This window comes from Coprinopsis cinerea, assembly GCF_000182895.1.
Source record: "Coprinopsis cinerea okayama7#130 chromosome 12 map unlocalized cont3.12, whole genome shotgun sequence".
NCBI classification, from domain to species: domain Eukaryota; kingdom Fungi; phylum Basidiomycota; class Agaricomycetes; order Agaricales; family Psathyrellaceae; genus Coprinopsis; species Coprinopsis cinerea.
Window position 1 is genome coordinate 1,533,411 of NW_003307533.1, and position 25,728 is coordinate 1,559,138.

The following is a 25,728-nucleotide window of genomic DNA, read 5'->3' on the forward strand; positions in this document are numbered from 1 at the left end:
ACCACCCTCAACTGACCAGGTACTCTCTAAAACACTAATTTAGAAACACAAAAGACACTCCGATGTGGGTGTTCGCGTGCGCCTGTCTTGCAGCTGTTAATTATCGGAAATTTCCTCGTGGTCTAACCAAATCCGAGTCAAAGTGAGCCTCATGTGAAGCCCAAGGGCCGCCACCACTTATTCCTTTATTCCGCATCACGCATTCGCTCATCCGACAAGTCAGAAGTTCCAATTCCCGCCTCTGACGCTGACGACAGAACTCGAGAACTCGTCCATCAGAAGCCCAACTCGCAGCAATCAAAAATCGAGTTCGAGTCTATTTCGTCTTTTCAGGGACCTTTTCACAGGTCTTGCAAGTCTCTTCTTCTTTATCACATATCCCATGATTCAAACCTTTCGGCGGTGTATACTTGGAGAAGGAAGATGGGATTGGCAAATGTTCGCCTCGGTTATAACGGTGGATGAAATTTCTATCCGTCTTCCGGTTGCTTATCGCCTCCACAATCGTTATCGATTGTGCTCTGCACGACGAAAGACGGCTTCTAGAGCGCGCGTGGGCGAGAACAAAGGCCAACCTATCACAGAGCCTGGTTCGAACTTGACTTAGATGTCAATATTCACTTAATGGCTGCGAGATTGGGGTGTATTCTCCAGACAATGGCTGCTTTCGACAGACAGCGAGTCATTCAAAGACAAGTTACATAAAATTCATGTCATTGAACCACTAAAATGCGTCAGAGCAGGTCTCTAGGGGTGAAAGGAAATGAACGAGGTCTTGACGTGAAGAACGTTCGCCCCAGAAAGAGGGAGAAATACATTCGCTTTCGGTGGTCCATGATGAAGGTTTGAACCACAACCCAGGAAATGAAGCCCCTGTGGCTTTTTGCTGACAGTGGGCTCAGATATGTCAGACAGATTGGCGCGCCAGTACCCAGGTACGGGGAGATAAGAAAGAACGGGAACAGACAAGGATAAGAGTTTCCTCGAAGCAGGCTATTCGATCGCGAAGGGGTGTCTAATCCGGAAATTCTGCAGCGACGCGCTCTCTAGCATTGACCAAGTAGAACAAGAGCAGCCCGAGATACAGAGACGATAGCAGCACAGATCTGAGGCCAAAGGAGATAGCGCCGGCTTTGCAGTGGAATTAGTTACCGACCCGACGCGATAATCCCAAGAGGAAGTCCAGAAAATCTCAAAACATTTCCAGAGAGGCCTAGTTATTTGCGCATCTACCACAGCCCAGAGAGATCTACGTCGTTCTGGGAATTTTAGCCGTTTTCTCAAGGACAGGAAGAACGAGGAAGAAGCTTGGGAACAAGTTTGATTTGTCGCGGTTTGGGGTCGCGTGGAGGACGACGTGTCGATCACGCTGTCCAAATTCCCACGGTCATTACTTGCTACGTCGCACAGCGAATGCAAGTGTTGCCAGAAACCAAAACGCTGCGCCAGCACACTTTCGCCTTTCCTAACCCGCCGACTGCCTTTCTTTCCTTTTATTTTAATTCTTGAATTGAAGATGGTGAGTACATACATAAAGCTAATGGTTTCGTGAAACTGACGGTTTGCGCATAGTCCGACTCTGATTCTCCCCGACCAACTGGCAGTCGCACTTCTTCGGTTGCGAAACCCCCTGCAGCGCAGATTCGGTGAGCAAGTTTGGGTTTCGACAAATGTAGAGAGGTATCTGAAACTTGTTTTGTAGGCGGCGTGCCGCAGGCGCCTCTCAGGCAGCAAGGCCAAACTCGACACGGGCCGCAGGAGCTGGCGGTTCATCGAATACGATGTTGAAACTCTACACGGACGATTCACCAGGTCTTCGAATGTGCGTATCTCTTCTATTTCTTCTACAAACCAATCTAACAAGATATGCAGTGACCCCTTCATCGTCCTCGTCCTGTCGCTATCCTTCATTGGCTCCATCTTCTTCCTCCACATCTCCGCCAAGGTCATCCGCGCCTTCTCCAAGTAATTGGCCCGGCCACGCACTTTCGACCTTCTCTTTTACGATTATACCACTTCACCCACATGTACTATGACGGCCGCTACCCGGGGGAATACTGATAGTCCATGGTGGTGACTGTACACGCGACACCTTGCAGGGTGTAGAGGCTTGAGGGCAGACGCGAACCTGCCATCCCATGTTGTACCAAAAGTATTGTCGTGAGGGCTCCTTATATTATTATTCATATGCTGCCTTTCTTCAATATCAGGGATTTAACGCTATTGGCCACGCTCGCTCGTCCTGTGAATCTCTGAACAACCAATAGGGTTCCGGCGCCTATTATGTAGTCGTGTGACGAGGTTGTACTACCAAGTCTCGACGTACCCGGTCCTCGTGGACCTCGCAAAGGTGTAAACCAAGCCAGTTCACTTGTGCTTTCCAGCGCTCTCCATCTTTCCTTCACATCAAGGCGGGCGACTACCCAAACACGCGCTCTCCTTCCAACTCTAAAATCGTTCTTTCCATTCATTGAACACCACGCACACCACACGTTGTCTTTCCGAATCCGAAAGCCGCTGCTCGATCAGGAATTGCCGTGCCACCGCAGGGTCTGGGCAAAGCTTGACACACAAATTCCGTAGATCAGGGCGAAGCTTTTCCTTTGCGACAGGGATACCAGAATTGTCAACTCAACTAGCCTCGAAAGAGAAGGAACCAACTTTGTTTTTAGAAAGGTCTACCCGGAAACGTCGAGCTTGGATTGGACTCGGGCATTTGGTGGCTTCGCCTTGGGAACTTGCGATGCGAGGTCGGAATGTGCGTGTGGTACTTGCGACAACACCCAGGGTGCCGGCGAACTATTCGAACTTCTACTAGTGCTAGTGGAACTCGAGGAAAACATGAAGGTCGTTGATGCGAATGATGACGATCTCGCTGTCGTACACGCTCATCAAGGGATCGGTAGAGGGAAAGGAGGACCCCCGAAAACCAACTATGAGGTCTCTGCGGAACCCGGGTACAGAAGGGGGGTTTTGGGCAGGTATCTATCTTACCGTCCCCGGTACAGAACGGGGGGTCTCATCAAGTAGGTATCTGGCCATTGGTCCGGGTACGCAGATGCCAAGCCAAAGGTATCTTCCGCCAGTCCGGGTGCAGACCACACGGGGGTAACCCCATCTTCGACATATTTTATTTTATTGGATCTGATAAGTATGTCCCAAGTCAAAGAATAAAAAGAATAAATCTGATTTTCTAAGGAAAAAACAGTTACTTAAGGTATAATCGTGAAATCAGGAGGTCACCTGAGGTCACTCGTCAACACGTCACCTATCCCAGATTCCGGAATCCTCTTCCCATATCCTGCTGCTTCTAATTGCTGCACATGTGCACGACAATGAGCGCGTTGACAAGCGCGCAAGAGCGAGGGAATGAGAATCGCATGGATGTAGTCGATTACCATGATCACTTCAGCTTCCAACATTGCTGTTCAACTCTTCGAGCACCAATGGGACACGAAGAAACCACTCGCAGCCCTCGATGTCAACAAGTTCGCCTTGATACCGCATTTCCGTTTCTTAATCTCCCTTCTTTCAACCCCTCGGACGATGCCAAATGGCGATCTTCAAGTCCTCCCCGCTGATTTCGACATCTTTCAGAAGATTAAAGCGAGCAAGGATGTGATTTCGACTGTTGTAAAGAAGATTGCCGCGAAGAACAGCGACGACGACGAAGAAAGCGACGTAGAGTAGGCGATTTCGCGCTAATTAGAATATATTCGATTTTTTCATTATTTATTCCGATATTTTGAGGTATCTTCCCATTAACCCGGGTACAGATCTCGGATTTTGGTAGAAGCTTTCTGGCAAACCCGGATACAGAACGGCGGTTTTCGCCCGACCAGCGTCCCGGTACAGATTTTGTTTCCAGCAGAGACCTCATAGTTGGTTTTCGGGGGTCCTGGGAAAGGATGCCCAAGAACATACGCCTGTGATCGTGTAGGTGCACCGCTCGCGCATTGGCGGTCGTAGAGTCCGGTGTATCAGGCAAACCAGCCACCCGGGTATCTTACGCTATTCTGCACCCTGGACGTCACATCTTGGGTGAAGAGGCGCCATATCGTCCCCCCAAAAGTTCCCAATTCCAAAAGGGACTCTTTCGTTCCTTGGTAGCGGTGAGTTTTTTGCGTATGCTCTGAAAATTACGCTTGTATTAATGAGTTCTACCTTCCATAGGCTCCCACCTAATCTCACACCCTGCCCACCTGTACCTCGCGACGTCGGAATACAACACGGCTTCCCCTTCTTGTCCGGGGAAGCGCACCATATCAGGAGCTATACACGAGTTGTTTTCTGTCCCCGAAGCTTCGAAGTGTACTTCTCTTCCTCCAAACCCACCATACAACACGCCATCTTTGCCTAAAGATGCTCAAGCGCTCAAGGCATTACTCAACGACCACTGATGACGGTGGAAAGGTGTGTAAGTAGGGTACGTACTCTATACTGTTACTATCGGCGTCACTGGTATCGGTTATCTGAGCTGAACACGCGTTTACCACGTTTTCGCTTTGGGTGGGAATGGGAACGAGCATAGGCGGTAATTAGGTGTCGAGCAGGGTTTTGGTTTGGGTGATTATGCCCAGTGTTGGTGACGAGTGTAGTCATTTGTCCTGGATGGATATGCGATAGACTGTTTGTTGACTGCTGGACAGCTATCTTGTTCTATTCCATGACAGCGTCCCTATCACATCCACCGTCCACGACACTTACCGAGGGCAAGGTTATCAACCCTATCTGTCTGACTCGTCGCGCCGAGTCGAGATGGACTTCCATCTATCCTTTTCTGCCACGGTGAGCGCTTATTGACCTTTTCCATCCTTCCTTCTTCACAGCACTTGGTGGAAATGCTGTGGAGAGGAGATGCCTGTTCGGTTCATGAGCCAGTGTTCATCTTCCACCAAAATTCCGAGGACAAAAGTTCTCCAAGAGGTTACAACAACACACTTGATTCCTACCTATTATTCCTGGGCACGTAGTGCTACAGGGTTAAAGGGGTGAAGGTCAAAAGGCTCTTTTTGGAAATGTCCGATTTCTCGGGATGATGTCAGCAATGTCTTGGTGGCTGTTGGTGGATGGGGTGGATGTGATGGCACAGAACCTTTTACCTCTTGCGATGTCACCTCATCGTACCATCCACTCCTATAGCGCTAGGGCCAGCAACTCTGGTTATGGGCCCGTAGTAGTACGAGCGCGAGCCTCGCCGCTAAACGGGCGCCAGCGAGTGCACTGCGAACAGTGCTTTACCCGATTCAGAAAGCCCAGAAACCGCAACCAGTGCAGTCATTTGTGTGTGTTCTCCGTCAAGAGTTTGGTCCCCGTATGAGTTGAGGGGGGTCCTGTCCTCCGAATGTCTCGTCCGTGGCGGGATGGTCCGATTCTGTCTGTGAGTTGGTGGGTCCTGTTCTCCCGAGTCCCAATGTATGTTGCCGCGCCCCTTGGGACGCGGCGGGGTGGGAGCGTTGTCTACGGTGCCCAGGTCCGCCCGGAGGAGCAATTCCTATTCAGCTGAGTCCTCCAACGACGAAAAGGACCAGTTTGGAATTCCCATTATAGCACCGCGGGCCTCGTGTCGAGTCTAAGTCTCAAGTGCGATATGAAATTGTGGAGGCCCCCGTGTATGCATGTACCGCTGGTTCCCGAACCCCGAATTCCGACTGTAACCACCCGCACCGCACTGCACGCCTTTCAAGGTTTCATGTTTCGAGTGACATTCACAGGACAAGAGAATACATTCACAAGGACAAGAGAATAATAACCACATAAGTACACTCACAAGGACAAGAGAACTTTCATCCCAACTGGGTCAAGAGTCCTCGTTAAATGAAAAGCCACCACCACCGCACTGGCACTGGCAGCCACCGCGCGCTAAACTCTTTCGGTCATCTTCTCAAGTTTCGAAGTGAATTTGAATGGTGGGGGGTGTCCCATGGAATGAAGCGTATCTCGGTGCACCATGGCGGCTGTTCCCAACCCCGTACTGTGGATAACACTGCATGATTCAGAAACCCAAAGTCGACTAGGTGCATGCTGCAGCTGTCTTCTTACTTGGTGTCTGAAATCTTCCAGTTTAGGATTCTGTCGTTTACTCGGGTTACAAGTCACATTACCGTCGTGTCCTCGACTGGGTGACGAGACTCGAGAGAGGTTGGGTGAGGTGACGATAACTTGAAGCACTGGAGTCGAGTTCTAAGACGAGACGAAAAACACCAGGCTCGCAAGGGCATGCGTGTGGACTCCTCGTTTTTTATTTTGAATTGAATTGAATTGAATTTCCAATTTCGATTTCTTGGGTTGGGACTTGGGGTACATCATCCGCCAATGGGACTGAGGTGTGGGGTCGTTGGAGAGAGATGTACGCGATAGCGACCCAGATATGAGATAGCGGCGTTCAGACTTCAGAACACCGCACATCGCTCCTTGGCTGTTTACCATCCTCCGAGCTTGGTTCTCCGAGGGCTGATGCAACACAGGTTGCTGGACACGATAATGTTCTCTTCAAAGCAAACATGGAAGTGGAAGTCATATTATCTTCTGCCAGTAACGTCACGAATTCAAGACATACCATGGCCCACCGGTACGAATTCCCAGTACCAGTACCCCAATCTCCGTCCTCTCGTTTTGCATGATATCGATTTCATTTCCACATTCCAGGGTGCCTGTACATCTGTACTTATCTGAAGGCCCGGAGAATTCCACATGCTCGTTGAACCTACCTAGAACTTCATAAGACGTTGTTCGTATTGAATTAGTGGAAGGGAGGATGACGGCATTTTCGAACATATTGTTCTCGTCACGTTCTTGCTTTCAACGGCGGACGAAGTCGACAACGTCAACCCTCGTCCGTATCACCCCGTATCACCCATGAATGCGGGGTGCGTATACGTATAGGACGATGATTTCGCATGAATCGAATCGAAACCAACCCAATCTCCTAATCTATGAAAAATTAGACTTCCCCTACGTTCGTGTCCTGGAATCCAGTGACCATTGACAGTCCAGAGGTTCTAACTACCTTCTTCTACGTCAAGTTTGGACAGAATGCACTTTCGAGTTGGATCAAACCGACTCTATTTCGAAATCACACCCTCTGGCATGCATCCCTGCCCAACATTGGTATAACATACACAAATCCTCACCTCGACGTCTCCGCTCGTAAATAACTCCATGCATCAGGGAGACGGGGTGGGGTATGACAAACGTTTGTAAGGGCGCCAACTTGGAGGGGAGAGGGAAGGGTAGAGGGTAGTATCCTTCCCCGCCACCTACCACGGTGATAGACCAAACGAACTTCTAAGGTTGAATGAGGACTGGCTTTCGTTTGCTCCCAGTGTGACCTCCGAGCCACAGCATCTCACTGGCAGGGATCGTCTCAGTACAAGATTGCAGTACATTGAATGCATGTACCTCAGTTGCCATTACGGGTACGTACTAGACCTGGTACCGCTCGTACGGGTACGGCTCAACCTTGCCTGGATGAAAGATATGAGAAATCAACAGACAGTCTAACGACGGGTGGAAGCTCAATGCATACCTTTGTCCCATATTCGACCGGACGGAGGCTTGTTCAGTTGGTCATGGTTTAACCTTGATTTGATGTCCTGCAGATTCTTCAAGGCCACGGCGGCGGTTGGCGGATTGGTGCAGCCGTCCTTCACAAGATTGTCAAAGAATGGCCCTATCTCGGGAACGACATCTTCGATAACCTGGAACCCGTTGAGTCTAGTCATGACTTTGAGCGAGTGGTCCCGGGGTGGAGGGTACTTACACGATTCCAGCGCTGCAAAATATTTCCAAGGATAGCGACGTCATCTTTGAATGGATTAGATTCGCCTCTCTTCAGGCGGGCATTTCTGGCTCCGGTCCTCATGTCCCGTGTCATTTCCACTTTCTCGATGTCGGTTTCGAGGGGAAGTATTGCAGAAGCCTCGAAGTCAATGAATGCATACCGGACGGTGGATGATTCTGTAGGGTCCTCGAAGGTGTCACGGTTGCGATAGAGGTAGTAGAGGACGTTCATCACCATATTCCCGCTCGTGATGTCGCGATGTGCGATTCTATGCTCGTGGAGAAATGCCAGACCCTGATCAAGAGTGCGTGAGCACGTTTCCAAAGGGGCGTGTGCAAAGAGGAGGTTACCTCGAAATACTGTTCCACCATTGAGAGCACCTGTTCAACCTTGGTGAAAGGCGGTGCTCCGACCATAATTGGACCCCACCTTAAAGGAACGTCAGGAATTTCGAGCGAAGAGTAGACGAACTGGTAGACTTACCGTGGAGTAACAACAAATACCAGGCCGTTGTAGTGGATGTAGTCCAGAACTGGCAGTGTACGGTTGCGGGGGTCTGCTCTCGCTTCAGCAGTGTTAATGCGACGATAGATCTTGAGCTCGTCGGACTCCTCCCATTGGGCTGCAACGAGCCTGGCTGTAGGTCAGGTATAGATCGGACTCGTTGGCTCGAGGCAACTACACACTTGATGACGACCTCCCGGCCTGCGCCATCACGCGCTGCCCACACCCTACAACCCTGGAAGAACACATCAAGGAAGCTGGATTGATATACTTATGTCCTGGATGCTTCTCCGAAACGCACCTGGATGTCGGTGAACTCCAAGTCTTCATCGTTTTTGAATTTCGGACGAGCGAAAGGAGGTTCAGCAACACCCTGAAAGCGCGTGGGCCCAGTGGAGGAGGGATAGGTGCGATGCCCGATCGTGCGTTCGTAAAGGTAATAATTGTGACTGGCAAAAAATGGCGCCAAGTCAGACCATCGCTTTGCTGTGGCCGCAAGCTCTTCCTGTAGGCCTTTGAGTTGTCCCTTGGATGTCCATGATTTCCAGTCTGTGGGAACCCAATAGCGATGCCACCAGCTATGAAAACTCCAGTAGATAGTTCTCCATATTGAGGGTAACAGCACCAGCCTGCTGCTTGTGAGACAGCGTATGGCCCACGAATGCATGGCGATCATGAGGAGGAAGACGTTTCGAAGAGACATTGTTGACTTGATGTTTGCCTCTTTATTGCCTGGTGCACGCTGGCATGATGCCATCAATTTCCGCTTTTGCCACTCCGGCGCTTATGCATTTTATAGTCCACTGTATGTGCTTCTTCCGCGTGTAGGACATTAAACCCGCTGAAACGAGCTTCAGAGATTGATAGACATGCTCCAGCCACGCCGTTTCTATGATTTAAACCCCCCTCCCTTGTAAGTGTCGTCCAGCATTTTCCCCTCTCCGAGTCTCTGCAAAGCTTGGCAACACCAGAAAGATTTGTGATGGACTCGCCAATCGAGCCCCAAGACGCTCAAGTAAGGTTTCCAGATATCCGAGTCTCTATCTTTCCGCTTTACCATCTCTTTGCGACAGTTCGCTGACGGAGCGACAGTCTTCGTTCTCGAGGACATTATCACTGCGGAAATGAAGCTACTAGTAGTAGCAGGAGCGACAGGAGAGGTTATTAAATCTGACTGGTCTCCCGTCAGTAACAACCTTCAAATTTCCCAAATACGGTCATCTCAACGCTAATTCCCGACTTGACAGGAACGCATGGAAAGGGTCTACCTGTTGATGATGGTCTCCGACAGTCTTTGCGTTGGGGGCAAAGCCACAGGAGTCTCCGAAGACGTCCTCTCCCTCGTGCCCCCGCCCTCGGGCCCATCTGGTTCCGATGCCTAATCCGCTTATACGCGCAGTCTGACATCCCCTGTACCCGTTTCGGTATGTCCTGACACAACTTTCCCAGTGACAAGGCTTCAATCCGACTTTCCGGATCCATCCCCTGAGTCTGCTGCCCGATGTGCTATTCGCTGGCGTATTTAAATTCGTGTTGTCGTCTATCTGATGTCCCTTCAGGACGCTAGTGGCCAACCTTCCTCCATAGGACTTCCTACTAGTCTCCCGTAGTCAGACTGGACGATGCTCACGCAATACTGTCCGTTGTAATTCTCACCTGTTGTAGTTTTATCCAACTTCCGCAAGCCGGAGGAAAGACGGATGTTAAACAAACGCAAAATAGTGGAAGAAGCATTCGTTCTTTGAGCAGAGGGCGAGACGGTTGACTGCAATACGCTTAAGCGCCCGATGGCAACGGCCGAAATTGACGCCAGCGTGCGCTGGGCACCGGGCGATAAGACCTCTTCCTCCTCACGTTCGACATACTTCTGTGGGCCATACTCGAAAGTACGGCCTTCTCCAGACTTTTGTGCCATGTTCTGCTTTAGCGCCCGAGGGCATGAAATCGATAACTCCATCGCAAGGGCCCAGCGCCCGAGAAGAGACAAACGATAGTCCTAAATTCTAGAGAAAATAGCTCCGTGAAACGCCCATGGGACGTGTTATTATTTTAACCGCCGAAAACCCCAAAGAAGACCAGAACATACAGGTGAACAAAGAAACCCCCCACCCAAGAAAAAGAGTCATCGCCCAAAGTGAGGAATACGATAGAAAATACAAACGGTAGTCTATGCGTTCCATGCTGACAAAACCAAATGCCATTTCCACCAAACGAAGGAAAAGAACGTTCCCAACAAGCCCCGTTGCCCATGCGTACGCTGATATAACCGGTAAACCATGAACACCCAAACTATACGACGATAGACTATGAACCCAAACTATACGACGATGTATCATGAACACCCACTGAACCCAGAAACAGCCCAAAAGAGAAAGAAAGAGCGAGAAAGGATAAAAGCCAAGCGAACAAGCAAACAGTCAACGAGTGAAAAAGAGACAGTCAGCGAACGAGAAAAAACCAAAATCGAGCAAGAAAACCAAGTCGGAGGACGGTGACGATCATAGGACTCCAGTCTAGAATTCAGTTTTTGTTCCCTTCCTCCCTCTCCATTCCCCGCCTTCCTCTACCCCTCCCGTAACCCCCTCTCCCTCACACACCGCCCACACGCACACCTAAAAAACCACTCCCTCTCCAACTCCTCATTCCTCATCTCAACACTACACTCCTCCCCAATATCAATATAATTCGTGCACAGCTCCTCACCAGCTTGGACGTCCCTGATCGTGAAGAACTGCATCGAGCGGCCGGAGCGCCGTTTTTTGAGGTTGGGTGAGCAGTCTGTGGGAGAGTGGGGGTAAGTAGGTATTTAAGTGAGTGAGGGGAGGGAGGAAGGGGGGGGGGGGGGGAAGACATAGCACACACCATGATTAAAGTAAGCCCCCGAAATATACATCCCCCAACCCAACATCTCACAATCCGCATCCTCCTCCTCCTCCGCCTGCTCCCATATCCCAAACACATTACTATGGTCCCTCGCAGTGATCGCGCGTACCGCACCCGATTGCCAGAGGTACTTCCGCAGGATGTCGAGGATGGGCGATGAGACTGAGAACTCGGACGACGGTTTTTCCGAGTCGTCGTTGACTACGGCCGAACCATTTGAGGTATTATTCTCGCCCGCTTCCACGACTCCATCCACCTTGGCCCCCACACCATTAATATCCACACATTTCCCATTCGTCTTCGAAGCGGCCGGAGATCGTTGTCCTTGTCGTGAAGATCGTTGTCGTTGTCGTGAATTCTTAAAGGTCATAAACACGACATGTTTGAGGAACCCAAACACCCGAATGAACGAAGCGAGGATGGAAGGTCTACAACGGACATTGTTCACCTCGTTGTCCTGCAGCTTTAGGAGATCCGTCCATAACCCTAGACCCGTTTTCCTCGTCTTGCCGTCGTTAATGACATCGGGGTCCGCGTTGCTCCCATTCTTGTCCGGTTGAGTAGTAGTCGTAGTAGAAGACGATGACGAGACCGAAGATTGTCGATACTCCTGCAAAGCACGTCTGAACAACCCGTCTAGAACGAATCGCGCACAGTCGAGTTCGAATTCTGTTAGGAAGACGCCATCGTGGCCACCAGCATTACCACCAGCATTACCTCCATCACCACCACCACCCTCTGAGCCGTGGGATGAGGACGAGGAGGACGTATCAGAGGGGGACGAAGACGAATACTGCCCTCCTCCCAACGCCCACTGCCTAAGAACAGCAAGAACACCCTTCTCATCAGCAAACACCACATCAGCAAGACTCCAGAGACTATTAACGACGTCGTTCGAGACTTGGTCAGCCGTGAGCGATTCGAGACGGTGAATCAACGTCTCGGAAGTCGTGCTCAAAGTCGAGTTTGTGTGACTGTTATTGCGATTAGCAGTTGATTTGGCTTTGGCTTTCGAATTCGACTTGGATCTGGACTTGGATAATGCGGTAGCAGTCTCCTGAACAAACGTCCTCTCCAATAACGAGTAAAGCTGGAACCACAAGTCAACACCATCACCCTCACCCGACTCCCCCGGCGTCGTTACTGTCGTCGTCATCATCGGCCCTCGATAATCCCCAACCCACCGCTCGCGGCACTCGACGCTACAAAAGAAAATCGTCGTCGCCATCGTCGTCGTGTTGTTCTTTCCATTCGAGTTATTGGTGCCACGACCATCACCATCCCGTTCACCTCCCAACCTAACATCCCACTTCCTCTTCCCCTTCTCAAACGAATACCCAAAACACCAACTACACACCTCCTTCCGAAACTTGCGAAGGACGACGCTGGCGTATGGCGCCGAGCTCGTCAGCACCAGCGTACCCTTGGGGATATTGGTGGTGGCGAAAGCGCCTCGTCCACCGTAGGGCGTGTCGCTGATAACGTGGAGTGCGCTGTCCGACTCGTCGCCATTGAGGTGTAGCGTGTGTGGTGCTGCTGAATTTGAGCTTGAGATTGAGGAGTTGGGAACTGTCGTCGAGGGAGTAGCAACTTGAACTGGCGTTGAGGCAGTAGGGACGTAACCCATCGCAGGGGTTGAGCTCGGTGTAGGATATTTCTGGAGAACCCTGCAGAGTTTTTGTGGAGTAGCGGAAGAAAAAATGGCAAAAAAGGGGCTCGGAATTGGGAAATATTTTGATCGATTGATTGGCCTTTACTTATTGGGTTGAGGTGACGTAAGAAAACCTTGATCTGATATGATATTGATTATCGCTCGATTGGCCGCTCCTGTCCCAGAGACGAAACTCGACGAACAGGCCTGGGTTTCGAACCCATAGGGAACGCGTGTATGTGTTTTCCAACGTCACTAGTAATGCCATCGAGAGAAATCTTCTATACTGACTTGAATATTGAATAATGTACATACATACACAGAAGCCGCGGGGGGCGGGCATTGACTGTTTTACTTCCTTCCAAACCTCCAAAAAAGAAGGTTCTTATGCCTTCCTAGCATTGATGATATCGACAAACTCGGGTTTGAGGGATGCACCGCCAACGAGGAAACCGTCAATGTCCTGCTGGGAGGCTGAAGGAGGGGAACCAAAGCAAGCAATGAGCGATGAGATGGCAAGATACAGAACACGGGAAAATACGTACCCAGATCCTTGCTGTTAGCAGCGTTGACGCTTCCACCGTAGATGACGCGCGTCTCGGACGCGACCTTCGGGGAGACAGCGGTGGCGAGGTACTTGCGGACATCAACGTGCGTCTCCTGCGCTTGGGAGGTCGTGGCCACCTTGCCGGTTCCAATTGCCCAAACGGGTTCGTAGGCGATGACGATATTGCTAGTGATTGTTTTTTTTAGATTAGATAGGATGTTCCCGGATTCTCTCCAAAAGGAGGAAAAGAATAGTAAGTAAAACGCACCTCCAGTCCTCCTCCTTCAACTGCTTGACGACAGCGCTGAGTTGCTCTTCGCAGACGGCGGCGGTACGGCCCTCCTCGCGCTCCTTGAGGGTCTCGCCGATACAGAGGATGACCTTCAACCCGTTGTCCAACGCAGCGCGGGTCTTCAAAGCGACGACTTCCGAGGTCTCGTGGAAGAGGGTGCGGCGTTCAGAGTGACCTAGAATCGACGATCAGCGATTATCTATCTGCCCTTAGGCATAGTAGAACCACTAAAGCGTACCGAGGATGACGTAGGGAATACCAGCATCAGAGATCTGCTTAGGGCTATAAGATAAACACAAGTACAGTCAGAATCGAAAAACCCCTCATCGCACGGTTTGGATAATTGGTTTGGTTGGTTGGTGTTCGCACTGACCTGATTTCTCCAGTGAAAGCACCAGACTCCTTGAAGTACGCGTTTTGAGCAGCAACCTTGACAGCCTTGCCGGCGATCTCCTGGATAGGGAGCAAGTACAAAGCAGGGGGCGCAACGACGACCTCTACACATCCACATCCACACACATATATCAATCAACACCCCGACACCAATCAAATCTGACGATAAAGACCGAGCCAAAGCGACGATCCGTTTACTTACCGGTGGAAGGATCCAAATCAGCCTTGTTCAAAGCCTCGACGAGGGCTTTGGCAGCCGAAAGGCTGGTAGGGTTGAGCTTCCAGTTGCCGCCGACGAAGAAAGAGCGAGTCATGGTCTTTTGACTCCGGAAACGTTAGCTAGGGATTTTGGACGACAAGAGTAGATCGCTTACCGTAGAGATTGGTGGTGGATGTAGAGGTTCAAGGGTAGATCGGATATCGTCGGGCGCGATGACGCATCGGATACCCCTAGACGCGTCTGGGCTCTGATAAGATAAGATAACGAGCGAAGAGATCATGATCGCGATCAGACGGCCCTAGTAGCGACGAGCGCTCAAGTTTCTCGTGAATCGCCAACGAATCTTATACACACCTTAGCATAAGTAAATTCCACCAATTAGGCTAACGCAGGCGCGAGGCTTTGCCTTAAATCATCGTCCCAGAACCAGCCATATCCGAGTGGACTTTACTCATTTCTCACCAAACCGTACAGTATCCATATCCACCCACACTACCTTTCCTAACACCCTCAGTCACAAATGCCAATCAGAAATGTAAGCAGCACAAAAATTCAGCGTCACCACCACCAAAGACTTCCAATGGACCAGAGGCGACACCCCTATCCCGAAACCTGGGCGCCTATCACCTGCCAACCAAGATTCCCACACAGATAGGGTTAGGGGCACCCACTCCCCTAATCCGTCCAGGCGCTTCAAGTTTCTTATCCACCACCACCACCCGCAGCCGATCCCCTCATATCATCCCACTACACCCTCTAGTCCCAACCCACGCCCTCCCCATCCAACCAACCAAGGAGATTTAACAAGGAGACCCGTAGGGACTTGATTTGAAAGGATAGCAATGAACATCCGACTAGCACGCGTAAGTCCACAATCGCTGATACTTCAATCATATGTAACGACTAGTGTTGACTGCAAGTTTCGATATGTGGTTGGGTGCAGGTAGACGACCTAGCAGGAATGCAAGCTGCCAACCTGCAGAACTTGCCGGAGAATTATGTGATGAGATTCTGTGCGTCCCATCTCACCTTCCAATGTCCAATCTCCCGTACTTCTGTTACTATGGTTTTACTCAATCTTGACCTGCCTCTCATGCGCCCTGCCCTGTGTGACACCTACCACTACCCGGGCACGCCTCCAACCCTACCTGGCACGACCACCCATCCACCTTGGCACAACCACATCCGCTCCCCACTCATCCACTCGGACCCGCGCCATCTATCGCTCGACCCAAACAGGGATATACCACGCCATGACATGGCCCCAAATCTCCTTCGTCGCAGAAGACGAAAAGGGCCGGATTGTGGGATACGTACTGGCCAAAATGTACGTTCTTTCCTTCCTTTCTTCTCCCCCATCCCTTTGCATTCCTGGTCCCTTGTATCCCTCATCCCTCGTATCTCTCATCCCTTCTGTCCATCGCGCCTCGCATCCCCCGCCCCTTCTACCTTATCCCCCAGCAACCCTTCTGTCCCTGGCATACCCCCGCCCTCGCATCCCCCGCCCATCAAATCACATCACATCACATCCCCCTCCCCTCGCATTCCAACTAACCCCACCAACCCCAACCCCACAGCGAAGACCCCTCAGAAGACGGCAAAGAACCCACCCACGGACACGTCAACTCCATCTCCGTCCTCCGAAGCTACAGACGTCTAGGACTCGCAAAGAAGTTGATGCTGCTCTCCCGTGAGTTGTTCTACTTTGTAATTGGCGTTAGTTGTACGCGCCGTTGGTTGTACCCGCCATTGCCCGTACCCGCATTTGGTTACACTTGCTCCTCCTCCTCGTCCCCTCTCCTACCCGCGCTAACCACACCCACACAGAAAAAGCAATGCAAGAAATCTACAACGCCCAATACGTCTCACTCCACGTCCGAAAATCCAATATCGCAGCCATATCCCTCTATCGCGACACACTAGGGTTCTCAGTTGCAAAGGTGGAGAAAAAGTACTGTACGTTCTCCCTCCCCTTCCATTTAGACCAGATACCCACCCGCCTTTTCAATGTTCAATGCGACACGACGGCTAACACAATGATAAAATGCAGACGGGGACGGCGAAGATGCCTTATCAATGCGACTCAATCTCACATAGTAGTAGTAGTAGTAGTAACCCAGGGTGTAACATCCATCTACAATTTACAAAAACATAAAAAGCAATACGACTGAACGAGGGAGAAAATACATATATACACTGAAGCCGGCTTGAACTCAACAGGAGAAAACCAGACCCCTTCTACTCAGGTAAACTCCAAATAAACGACTTGCCAGTCTCTTCTCCATGGTACAAACTCTCCCTACAATCAATCAATCAGTCCGTCGTCTCAAATCACAAGAAACAACCAAAAACCAAAAACGCACCCAAGGAACTTCAAAGCACTAACCCCACTCCTCCTCCCACTCTTCCCACCACTCCTCGCCTTCAAAACCCTCACAACCAAAAACTCCCACTGCGCTTTCTCCCCAACAGGCGTCCCATCCGCCGTCCACGTCCTCAGCGTAATAGTCCCATCAGGTCCACCCGTAGCCAAAATACCCAAATGCGAGTAATCCCGCTCGTGGAAGGCGAGGGAGGAGATGCTCGGTACGAGAGACGAGAAAGAGGGTTCGGAGGTCAAGTCGAGGGTGGCGATTGGACGAGCGTTGATCGTGTGCAGGCAGAGTTTGAGGCGCGAGCAGGTCGCGATGTAGCCCTGTACGAATACGAATACGAAAAATGTCAGCATCTTAGTTGTGAACGAATCCAATGAACCGGATAGAACAAACAAACAAACACCCACCGTACTCTCATTAACCGCAACAAGATGCACCGCACAATTCTCATCCTCCAATCCCTCCCCACCATGCCAAACAGACCGAACATACGTCCCCCTATTCAAATCCCAAAGCGCCGCACTCCCATCCCTCGACCCACTCACAACAACCGACCACGCTCTCGACGCAGTAACGCACAACACATCATTCGTATGCACCCGCATAATATTCGACAACGACAGCCGGAGGTCGCTCGCGTGGTGCCCTCGCACGACTTTCCATAGTCGAACCGTGAAATCGCTCGAACCTGTCACGAGGATGTAGGGGTCTGCAAAGGCGGCGCAGGTGGTGAATGTGTGTTCGATGACTTGGACGATCTGGTTTACTTTTTAGTTAGCGAGCCGTCCTATTATCGTGTCCTCAAGTGCACCAACCTTGTTGTCAACAAGTACCCGCAGTTCGGGATTTTCAGGGCTCCACTCGATGTGTTCGTGGGGATGCCGGGGAATGATCAGTGTCCCTTCAGCACATGGCAAAAGCTTATCGCTGTACGAGTCAAGAACGAAACTCTGAACGGGTGCATTAGGCCCCAGATCTATCGACAGATATTCAGCCAAGTGAGCAGCAAGAGAGGACCAATCGACCGAATGCATACCTCTGAAACACCTCTCATTCTGCGTCAACAAATGCGGGTCTTCTTCAATACCGTGCAAAGTCCCAATAGGCAAGGTGGAAAGTCCGTGGTTGAACCGCTCCGGATGGGGTGTGTTGAAGAGCTTTCGAGGCGTCTGACCGACTAGCAGTGATGTCAGTATTAGGGAAACGATATGACAGCGGAAAGACCGACAGTTGTGAATGATGCCCACAGTCGCTTCCCTCTCAAGGTCATCCTTGATCTTGTCGAGATCTAAAAGAGAGATTATGAACAATCCTAACAGAGTATACGCGCAACAAACGCACCAACTGAGCCCTCATACGAGAGAGGATGGAACACATTCAGCGATTCAGCATCGCGCTGTTTACAGCCCCAAATCAAGTCGATCCACTGTGGCAGATTCTCACTGACATACGGGCTCTCAAGAGCCTGCGCAACTTCAGTCAGTACATCCGAGGCATCATCGGTACTCAAGAGGGAGACGTACCCGCCGGTTCATCACAATAAAGAGGAGGGGATCATCTCGAGCCCATGGAGGTAACTTGACGTCGTGGATCCTTTCCCCCGTTTGTTGCAGAACACCAAAGTCGAGATTCTGATAGTTCTCGAGGAACCTAGTGGCATCCTCCGTTAAGCGTGATCCAACAAGGAAAGCTCTCGGAAGACTCACTCGGGGCAAGTAAAAAATTCCGGGATAAGTTCACGGACGTCTCCCCGTAGGTCATACGCAGCAGACGAATACGCGCGAGCCATATCACTATACCAATCATTCAGTGTGACAAGGTAAACATTTCACCACGGAGACTTCGTCCTCACCTGAACAACCGATCCGGAAGATCCCAATCTCCACCTTGAAGCGTCTTGAACATATGCGTAAACGGCGCCAGCCTGATCAAAAAGTGGCAAACGATCATCGAGGAGCTAAAGTGCGTTCCGTAATGGAAGGGCTCTTCTTCGACACTTTGAAGGTTGCTGTACCGGGTCTCGGCTGCTTGGCGTCGTTCGGGTGAGAGAGCTCCCATCGGTTTGGAGAGGCTAGAGAAAGAGTTAGTGAAAATCTCGTGCTGGTCGATGGGCAGTGCACGCACTCTCGGTAGGACGCGGGGTCGGTCAAGTCCAACGTCGTGGATGTGTAGTCGGACAGAACCCAAGCTACAAGGCAGTCAGCAACAAGTCCATGCGAGGCATGGTAATACTCACGGAAGATGGGATATTGCGTCGCATCGCTCGGCGTCCGTCCAGAGATCTGGTTGAGAATACTCAAGTAGGTGAACTATCACAACTCAGTCAACACGCAAACACCCAACAAGAGACGAAAAGAAAGAAAAAACCTACATTACTAATCTCCCTGGCCTGCCATCGCCTCGTAGCCGAAGACAACTCGTCTGCGCGGAAGTTGGACAAGACCCTAGACCCCATTCGACCAAAGATCGGTGTCCTAGGTGCACCTCCAGCAACCGACGGGTCCGTATTATTGCGCTCAATGATACTAGAGATCTTCCGTTCCATCTCAGACCGCCGTTTCTTGTCCAAAAACACGACCAGGAGCGACCGGCTGTCCTTGAAGTAGATCTCCAACCCAACGTCACGGAATAAGAACCGCTTGTCACTGCAGGTTGCGATTTGATAGTGTGCCCTATTGAGGAGTGAGAAGAGGCATATTGTTAGGCGTGGACGAGAACTAACCATCTCTGCGCCTTCTGAGGGCCGTCCATCTCGACTGTGCTACCCGGGATAAAGAGCAGTCGCTTGGGTGCTTCGCTGGCGTCGATCACCTCCCCTTCATCATTCTCAACGACTCCGTCCAGCATATAGACGTGCGTCTTGCCAATGATGAGGAGTCCAGCTGCAGATGATCGGATTCAGTACCTTGGAAAGGATTCCATTTCCAAGGAACTCACGAGAAGAGTCTACTCCGACAATACGCGCCACTGTTGCAACCGCCTCGATGACATCTCCAGGTTCGAGGTCATGTCGAATACGCCGAAGCTTATCGTCAACCACTTCCTCCGTCAGTTGCTTATCTGTGGGTGCAGTAAAGTCAGGCAACTTTGTAAGACCAAGACGGAGTATAAACGTACCGTCCATATCAGTTGAAGCAACCTCATAGCTTTCAGCCCAAGGCGGTACCTCAGGCTGATGCACGGAAAGGTTGTCCGTCTCCGGAGCGACGACGTCCCGAACCAATTCCGCCGCAGCGTCTATCCGCGTACTTGACGAGGGCCTGTCGTCCAAGGGTTCCATCTTCTTCCTACAGCATGATTCAATACACAAAGCTCCGAACTGAGGTTATAAAACTTACCGGATCCGATGGGGACCCTCCGTCTCATCCAACTGCCAGTTCCGATTTTGAGTGCGAGGCCAAAGTCCTCGCTCAGACGTGAGGATGTTACTCCATTCTGTCAAACGCGAAATCTGTCTCCGGTTCTCTCGCCTAGGAAACAACACCAGTCAACACGTGTCCGATCGAGGCACATACCATACTTACATATCAAGAATCGTCTTTCGAAGTCTCTTGCTTTCCGCAGTCTGGATGGTCTTTCTCCAATCGGCATTACGCGTCATAGTCTTGATGACGGTGCGTTCTCCCACTTGGAGACTGAGACGAGCTGAAGCAAACCGTTGCCTCATAGACCGATTGTCGACGATCAACGCAGGGTCGATAGCTGGAGTAGGACTGGTCGGGTTAATGAGCGCATCTGCACTTTGAAGCGTATCCAGGATCTAGAACTCCGTCAATTTTAATCCGAGGATGAAAACAAAACCTTGACACACCTCGCGTTTCTGGTTTCCAGAAACAGCATTATCCAACGCAAGCGCAAGACCAAGATGCGAAAGCTTCTCCAGTATGCGGGTGTTCCACACGTTGATCTTGCTTGCCGATTTCAATCTTGAAACATATCCCTTGTAGGCGTCGATATACAGTTGCGTCGTTTGCTGTGACCGGAAGAGTTCTCTGAATGTACCACTGGACGAGTGAAGGCCCATCATCTCTTCCAGAAGATCACTCATGGTGCTTTCCATGTCCCATGTCAACTGGGAGGTATCTTACATAGACCCGTCATTACTTTTTCTGCTAGAAAAAAAACGAAGCAATGGACCACGTACCGGCGTCATCCTCCATCAGGTGTGCTCGCGACGCGACAGTACTGAGACCATGCTGCAGGGCCATAAGAATAGTCGGGACAATATGCGGGCACACCACAGTCGTATATGCATCCCGCTCTTTCGACCCTGTCCCACCTTCCGAGGTAGGGGCGGCAGCCACGGGTTTCGCCGGTCTCCCCAACAAAAGATCAAACGCAGCAGTATTCACTTCCTCATTCCACGACGTAGGCACCACAGTCTTCAGCACACTCCACCCACTAACCAGCTCAAACTTGCGGCTGAATGCAGGCGTATACTGCATGCACGTCTGTAGTAGTTTGAGAATCTGGAAGGAAACGAATGGCGAGGGGCGGTCGCCTAATAGAAGTAGGCACACGCGAGTTATTGGGAGAGCGGAGATAAATTTGGCGTAATTGGTCTGGATGGAGAGGGCTGAGACGAGTGCGACGAGTACACGTTCTGCCTTTTCTTGAGGGTTCTTCGGTTCGAAGCGGGAGATGATGGAGTAAGGGGAGCTTGCACCATTACTTGCATCTAGCGAACGGTCAGAGTAGGGTACCTCCCCGACAACAACATGACCACTCACTTTCATGAAGATTAGCGGCGAGGTATGACACTAACGGCTTGATCGCATCGTCCGGCGTAAAGTTGGCTTCCATGGACAACTTCAACACTTTCACCAGCAAGTGGCTCATCTCGCCTTTATACCAATCCGCCTGTAGCGCAAAGAGAATCTTCTTCGTGACGCCCATCTTCTTCAGCCTTTGCCGGGAGTTGAAGATGCGATACCGGCTGGTGTGCAGTAGAGTCGTGAAATGTTCAAGGTAGACTTGCTGAATCTCCTTGGGTGCTCGAGACCACAGGTCAAAGTCCAGTGCGATGGAACGATAGGCGAGGACGTTGGTGACAGTAGAATGCTCGGGGGAGCTGAAGTTGACACCCAAAAACTCGAACAGAGTTTCGAAGGCAGTCAGGTTGATGATTTGCGCTTTGGAGCGAAGCATCTCGGCGAGCAGTTCGTAGCCGCGCAACCTTTCCATGTCCTCCGAGTTCTGCCAGCTGCTCTTCAGCCCATCCACGAGCACGCCGATCGAGCGGGAAAGCTCATGTGAACCCTGAATCACGTTAGGTCAGTTGTATTTCCGAGAAGAGATGTTCAACCCACCTTGGCCAACTGAATTAGCCTCAGTGCGACAGCCGCCCCGCCAATCTTCCAAAGCGCCGTATCCAAACAAGCAGCTTTAACAACGAAAACGTCTCCTCTCACTTCCACACCGTCGCCCGCCCCCGTTCGCCCATTACCCTGCTCCTCTTCAATCATGGGGCTCTTCAGAGAGACAACTTCAGATTTGGGCGGCTTCAATTTCCCCCGCAGAGGAATAGTCTGTCCCAGCGCAGACCCTCCATTCTTGCAATCACCCGCAGTGAACGAAAACATGATTCGGTTCTCCGGGATACCAGTGCCGTAGCGAACGAGTTTCATGAGGCCGGATTGGTGGATCGCTTGCTTCGAGGCTGGGATATACGCTGACTCTGGCGCGGACTGGCTTTGCTGTGCTTGGATTTGGGGTGGCACCCCTGCTGTTGCAGACATCGAAGATAACGCAGAGGCGATGGAGAACGGTGCGTTAGGGGTTGAGGGAGAGACCGCGGAAGGAGACAATGGATTCGCGTAGTTCTTGGAGGCGACGGAGGTAAGGAACATGTTGAGGGATGTCGAGGCTTCGTAGGTGAGAAATTTGACGAGACCTGGGTCTTGAAAATTGCCAGAGTAGCGAGGGCCGAGGTGGTGGATAAACCTTGGTAAATCATCATCTACGTGGGGAGTAAGCTCGCTGTCGACTGTGAACTGACCAGGTACTTACTGATCGGCATCGACAGCAGGTAAGCAGACGCCAAGCTCCAATTCATCCCGCCCGGTCCATAGTCTCCAATTTGGTATTCCACTGGGGACGGTGACGGGTCACCCTTGGGATAGTGCCAGTTGAGCATGTCGTGTAGCACACCATCAACAAAGAGTCCTTGAAATCGGTCAGTTAAAGGACACAGAGATGTCAATAGCGACGTACGGATACTGGGGTTTGTACCCCTGTGCGGGTAATGCACAAGGCAAACATGGGCCCATCGGTTCTTGCGGATAGTGGCAGACGAGATGTAAGGGACATCACCCTCAGCCTGGCTGGAGGAAAGCAACTCGAGCTTGCCGTCAGATCGAAGGGAGAGTTTGATGAGGACGCGGGAGGGTAGAGAAACGGTGAATATAGCTCGAGGTGCGCCGGATGGGAAGGAGGAAAAATAGGCCCAAAGCTAAACGTCCATGAGCAAAGGTACACCCAGAGCAATGAACGGGACGCACCATGACTGTGAAGCCACCCACAGGAAGCCCTTTACAGGCAGTCGACGTATCGTGTACGACGAGGGCTGCTGGACCCTCCAAAGAGAAGTGTTCAGACCATCTCGACTTCATCCCATACCGGATGAGCTCTAGAACCTCCGTGTCCAGACGCTCCTGTGTCTCTTCTTGAACGACGGCTTTCTGCAGAGTCCGTCTAGCGTCTTCTGTGGTTGCTCCCATTTCCAGAAGGCGGCGAAGAAGCTTTCCCTGAGCGTGCCTTTCGCGTTCCGGAACACTTGCGTCGCCCCGCGATTGGTAGAACTGGGTAAAGAGAGAATGGACTAGGTTGAGCGATGACAGGACGCCCTGATTTCGATGATTGACGTGGAATAATGCCTCGAAGAGTTTGTACAACCCGTAACGAATTGGAGCTGACGATGTGGTCGCGTTGGGGGTTTTGGACAACGCAAGAACCGTAGTCCATATGATATGCAGAGGCTCCGGTCGAGCCACTGTCTTCAACTTGGGAAGGTAAACCTTCAGATGCGCTTCAACGGCATCGTCCAGCGTTTCCGAGGCGCGTAAGATGGTAAAGTATTCCGATAGCCCAAAGTTGGACATGGCGAAACAAAGCAAAAGCCCCAATGTTGCATCCAACGTGGTAGGCTCGGACAAGAGGCTCCGTAGAGCGAGGGCAAGCGACTCATACCCTACATGACGCTGAAATCTTTGGGTCAGAGAAGCGACATGCCCTCGAATGTGGAAAAGCTTACGCGAAAGTATTCGTCGTTGCGGTGGTCTTTTATTGCCTGGTCCAGGACAACAAATACCCTCCGAGTGGTCTCAATAGCTGAGGCGCTGGAGTCCTCTGGAGCCTTGGGTCCCCCTCGTGGTTGTACGGTAGACAATACACTCATTACGACCAAGAAACCGTCCATTTCTCGGAACACGTTCCTGGTGTTTGGGTCCTGCTGGATGAACCGTTCAATCTCGCCTAGTATCTGCTATAATGAGCATCTTCCAGGCTGCTAAAAGCTTCAACGTACCTCTGTCTTCACCCCTTGGCCCTCCGCCATCTTGAGGTTCTCCACCGAGTTTCGCATAAGCTGAACGAGCACATCGCGCGCAAAGTCTTCAGGGCTTTGGACACTTTCGTCTTCGTCTGTTGGTGGAAGGAATGTCGCTGAAGGAGAACGCGGCGTCAACTGGTCGAACCGGGCCTTTAGAGGTGTAAGAAGCGTCTGAAACATCGACCAGTTGTGGTCTTCGTCTGGATTGTCGTGGGTCGCTGATAACGAACAGTAGTTATCGATAGTTTGTTGTTGTCGGGTTAGTTGAGATTTGTCAGTCACTTATAGCATGATTAGACTCGTAAACACGTTAGAAAAGGCGAAATAGGTGCCAGCGCTGTGTCAGATGTCGCCGACGTCGTGGTTGATGTCTGAGAAACGCGCTCCTCGTTGCGTATCGCCACCAGTCACAACGCTCCGAACGGATCGGACAGTGCTCGCGCTTTCTCTTCACACTGATGGCTAAACGCAAGGCGCAAGAGCACACTGAGATCGTTCGCCATGATGTGCGAAAACTCTGAGATAAAACACTGAACACAACGGTAATTTAGAGTTAAAATGTGAGAAAGAAATACTGAAGTCCTCCCAGCAGCTCAAAGTTCATCGAACTGTAGCCAATCTGCTGAGGCTACTATTGGGTGCTATTACTTCTGCACTTCTATGCGCACAAAGACCTAGCAGAGCTGCTTGTATCACCCGTCAAAGCTTCTCCCCGGCGGATGGTGTTGGACCAACGTCACCAGAACCGGCGCTTAACCGTCGCCATGTCGTTTGGCCAACACTTACTGCAGCCATCGCAACCAGATTAAAGAGTCAGTCCCAGATAACTTCCCGCAAATGCACATCAAAGCATAATAACGGCCCTCCGAATACTAAGTTGCCAGAAAGGACGATCTTCGTCCTTGTTGCACATTGGAAGTTGAACATCGGGAATGCTAACTTTGGAATTCCTGTGTTGTGCACATGGCAGTTATCCAGGTCCTACACTGGTGTATTTACCAGGATATAGCCACATGTCTATCCACCACTCAGCTTTTCTGATAAGCCTTCATCCTGACGGGACTCCAGGAGACAGCCAAAGTCAGCAGATAGGGGTGAGTTCCCTAAAAAGATAGCAAGTCGGCATCAAATGCGGCAATCGCCGCAGGTCGCCTGACGTTCTCCATCAGGAAGGCCCCCTATTTAGTCTAACTGGGTCGCGGAGTCGATCTTGTCCTGGGCATGTGCAGGGTTGCTGTGTCGTAAATGCACCACAAGCGTGTTATTCACATCCTTGGTACGCATCCATTTCTCACATCTAGTTCCATCTCTCATCTAGTCAGCAATCTAACCATCTCAACGACCCGGGAACGCGGCCAAGGTGTGTTCTGCTTACCGGTCGCGCGCGATAGTCATTGCAATGACGACCTTGCTATCATTATCCTTAGCGGGACCGAGTGAGGCATTGTATTTAACCAAGGGGACTATCCCACTCCGCAAGCAAAGGGCGGTATAAGAAGGAAGCCCGCAACGACCTGGAACCGCTCCGTTG

The 25,728-nt window shown here is 51.1% G+C and overlaps 8 protein-coding genes across 8 annotated transcripts; 4 read left to right on the forward strand and 4 right to left on the reverse strand.

Annotated features, from left to right (window-relative positions):
• The first annotated feature begins 1,448 nt into the window (after positions 1-1,448).
• On the forward strand, positions 1,449-2,204 carry CC1G_07282 (hypothetical protein). Its single transcript, XM_001835088.2, has 4 exons — positions 1,449-1,519; positions 1,573-1,646; positions 1,703-1,822; positions 1,873-2,204. Exons 1-4 carry the CDS (start codon positions 1,517-1,519, stop codon positions 1,967-1,969), a joined length of 294 nt encoding a protein of 97 aa, XP_001835140.1. The 5' UTR covers positions 1,449-1,516; the 3' UTR covers positions 1,970-2,204.
• A 1,195-nt stretch (positions 2,205-3,399) lies between these two features.
• Positions 3,400-3,882, forward strand: CC1G_07283 (hypothetical protein; the record flags this gene model as incomplete). Its single annotated transcript, XM_001835089.2, has 2 exons — positions 3,400-3,686; positions 3,777-3,882. The coding sequence occupies 2 exons, from the start codon at positions 3,400-3,402 to the stop codon at positions 3,880-3,882; spliced, it is 393 nt and encodes a 130-aa protein (XP_001835141.2).
• A 480-nt stretch (positions 3,883-4,362) lies between these two features.
• CC1G_15448 (hypothetical protein) lies at positions 4,363-4,995 on the forward strand (the record flags this gene model as incomplete). Its single annotated transcript, XM_002910125.1, has 3 exons — positions 4,363-4,417; positions 4,650-4,788; positions 4,830-4,995. The coding sequence occupies 3 exons, from the start codon at positions 4,363-4,365 to the stop codon at positions 4,993-4,995; spliced, it is 360 nt and encodes a 119-aa protein (XP_002910171.1).
• A 2,292-nt stretch (positions 4,996-7,287) lies between these two features.
• CC1G_07284 (other/AgaK1 protein kinase) lies at positions 7,288-8,990 on the reverse strand (the record flags this gene model as incomplete). Its single annotated transcript, XM_001835090.1, has 8 exons — positions 7,288-7,351; positions 7,427-7,466; positions 7,529-7,700; positions 7,763-8,077; positions 8,134-8,212; positions 8,267-8,416; positions 8,470-8,522; positions 8,589-8,990. 8 exons carry the CDS (start codon positions 8,988-8,990, stop codon positions 7,288-7,290), a joined length of 1,275 nt encoding a protein of 424 aa, XP_001835142.1.
• Positions 8,991-10,850: 1,860 nt separating this feature from the next.
• CC1G_07286 (hypothetical protein) lies at positions 10,851-12,797 on the reverse strand (the record flags this gene model as incomplete). Its single annotated transcript, XM_001835092.2, has 2 exons — positions 10,851-11,065; positions 11,150-12,797. The coding sequence occupies 2 exons, from the start codon at positions 12,795-12,797 to the stop codon at positions 10,851-10,853; spliced, it is 1,863 nt and encodes a 620-aa protein (XP_001835144.2).
• A 286-nt stretch (positions 12,798-13,083) lies between these two features.
• CC1G_07287 (triosephosphate isomerase) lies at positions 13,084-14,460 on the reverse strand. Its single transcript, XM_001835093.2, has 7 exons — positions 14,428-14,460; positions 14,256-14,370; positions 14,034-14,157; positions 13,899-13,942; positions 13,637-13,835; positions 13,367-13,554; positions 13,084-13,295 (listed from the first exon to the last, which is right to left on the reverse strand). The coding sequence occupies exons 2-7, from the start codon at positions 14,365-14,367 to the stop codon at positions 13,207-13,209; spliced, it is 756 nt and encodes a 251-aa protein (XP_001835145.1). The 5' UTR covers positions 14,368-14,370; positions 14,428-14,460; the 3' UTR covers positions 13,084-13,206.
• A 655-nt stretch (positions 14,461-15,115) lies between these two features.
• Positions 15,116-15,933, forward strand: CC1G_07288 (hypothetical protein; the record flags this gene model as incomplete). Its single annotated transcript, XM_001835094.2, has 2 exons — positions 15,116-15,136; positions 15,217-15,933. 2 exons carry the CDS (start codon positions 15,116-15,118, stop codon positions 15,931-15,933), a joined length of 738 nt encoding a protein of 245 aa, XP_001835146.2.
• Positions 15,934-16,511: 578 nt separating this feature from the next.
• On the reverse strand, positions 16,512-24,992 carry CC1G_07289 (hypothetical protein; the record flags this gene model as incomplete). The annotated part of the gene is made up of 30 exons (XM_001835095.2): positions 16,512-16,572; positions 16,637-16,968; positions 17,194-17,406; positions 17,464-17,624; positions 17,685-17,825; positions 17,877-17,936; positions 17,990-18,113; positions 18,172-18,298; positions 18,355-18,441; positions 18,501-18,719; positions 18,773-18,836; positions 18,885-18,957; positions 19,020-19,320; positions 19,371-19,530; positions 19,586-19,708; positions 19,766-19,935; positions 19,987-20,118; positions 20,173-20,408; positions 20,460-20,731; positions 20,793-21,326; positions 21,379-21,907; positions 21,958-22,607; positions 22,658-22,813; positions 22,862-23,099; positions 23,149-23,847; positions 23,901-24,131; positions 24,174-24,310; positions 24,428-24,478; positions 24,685-24,727; positions 24,984-24,992. The coding sequence occupies 30 exons, from the start codon at positions 24,990-24,992 to the stop codon at positions 16,512-16,514; spliced, it is 6,333 nt and encodes a 2,110-aa protein (XP_001835147.2).
• Positions 24,993-25,728: the final 736 nt, after the last annotated feature.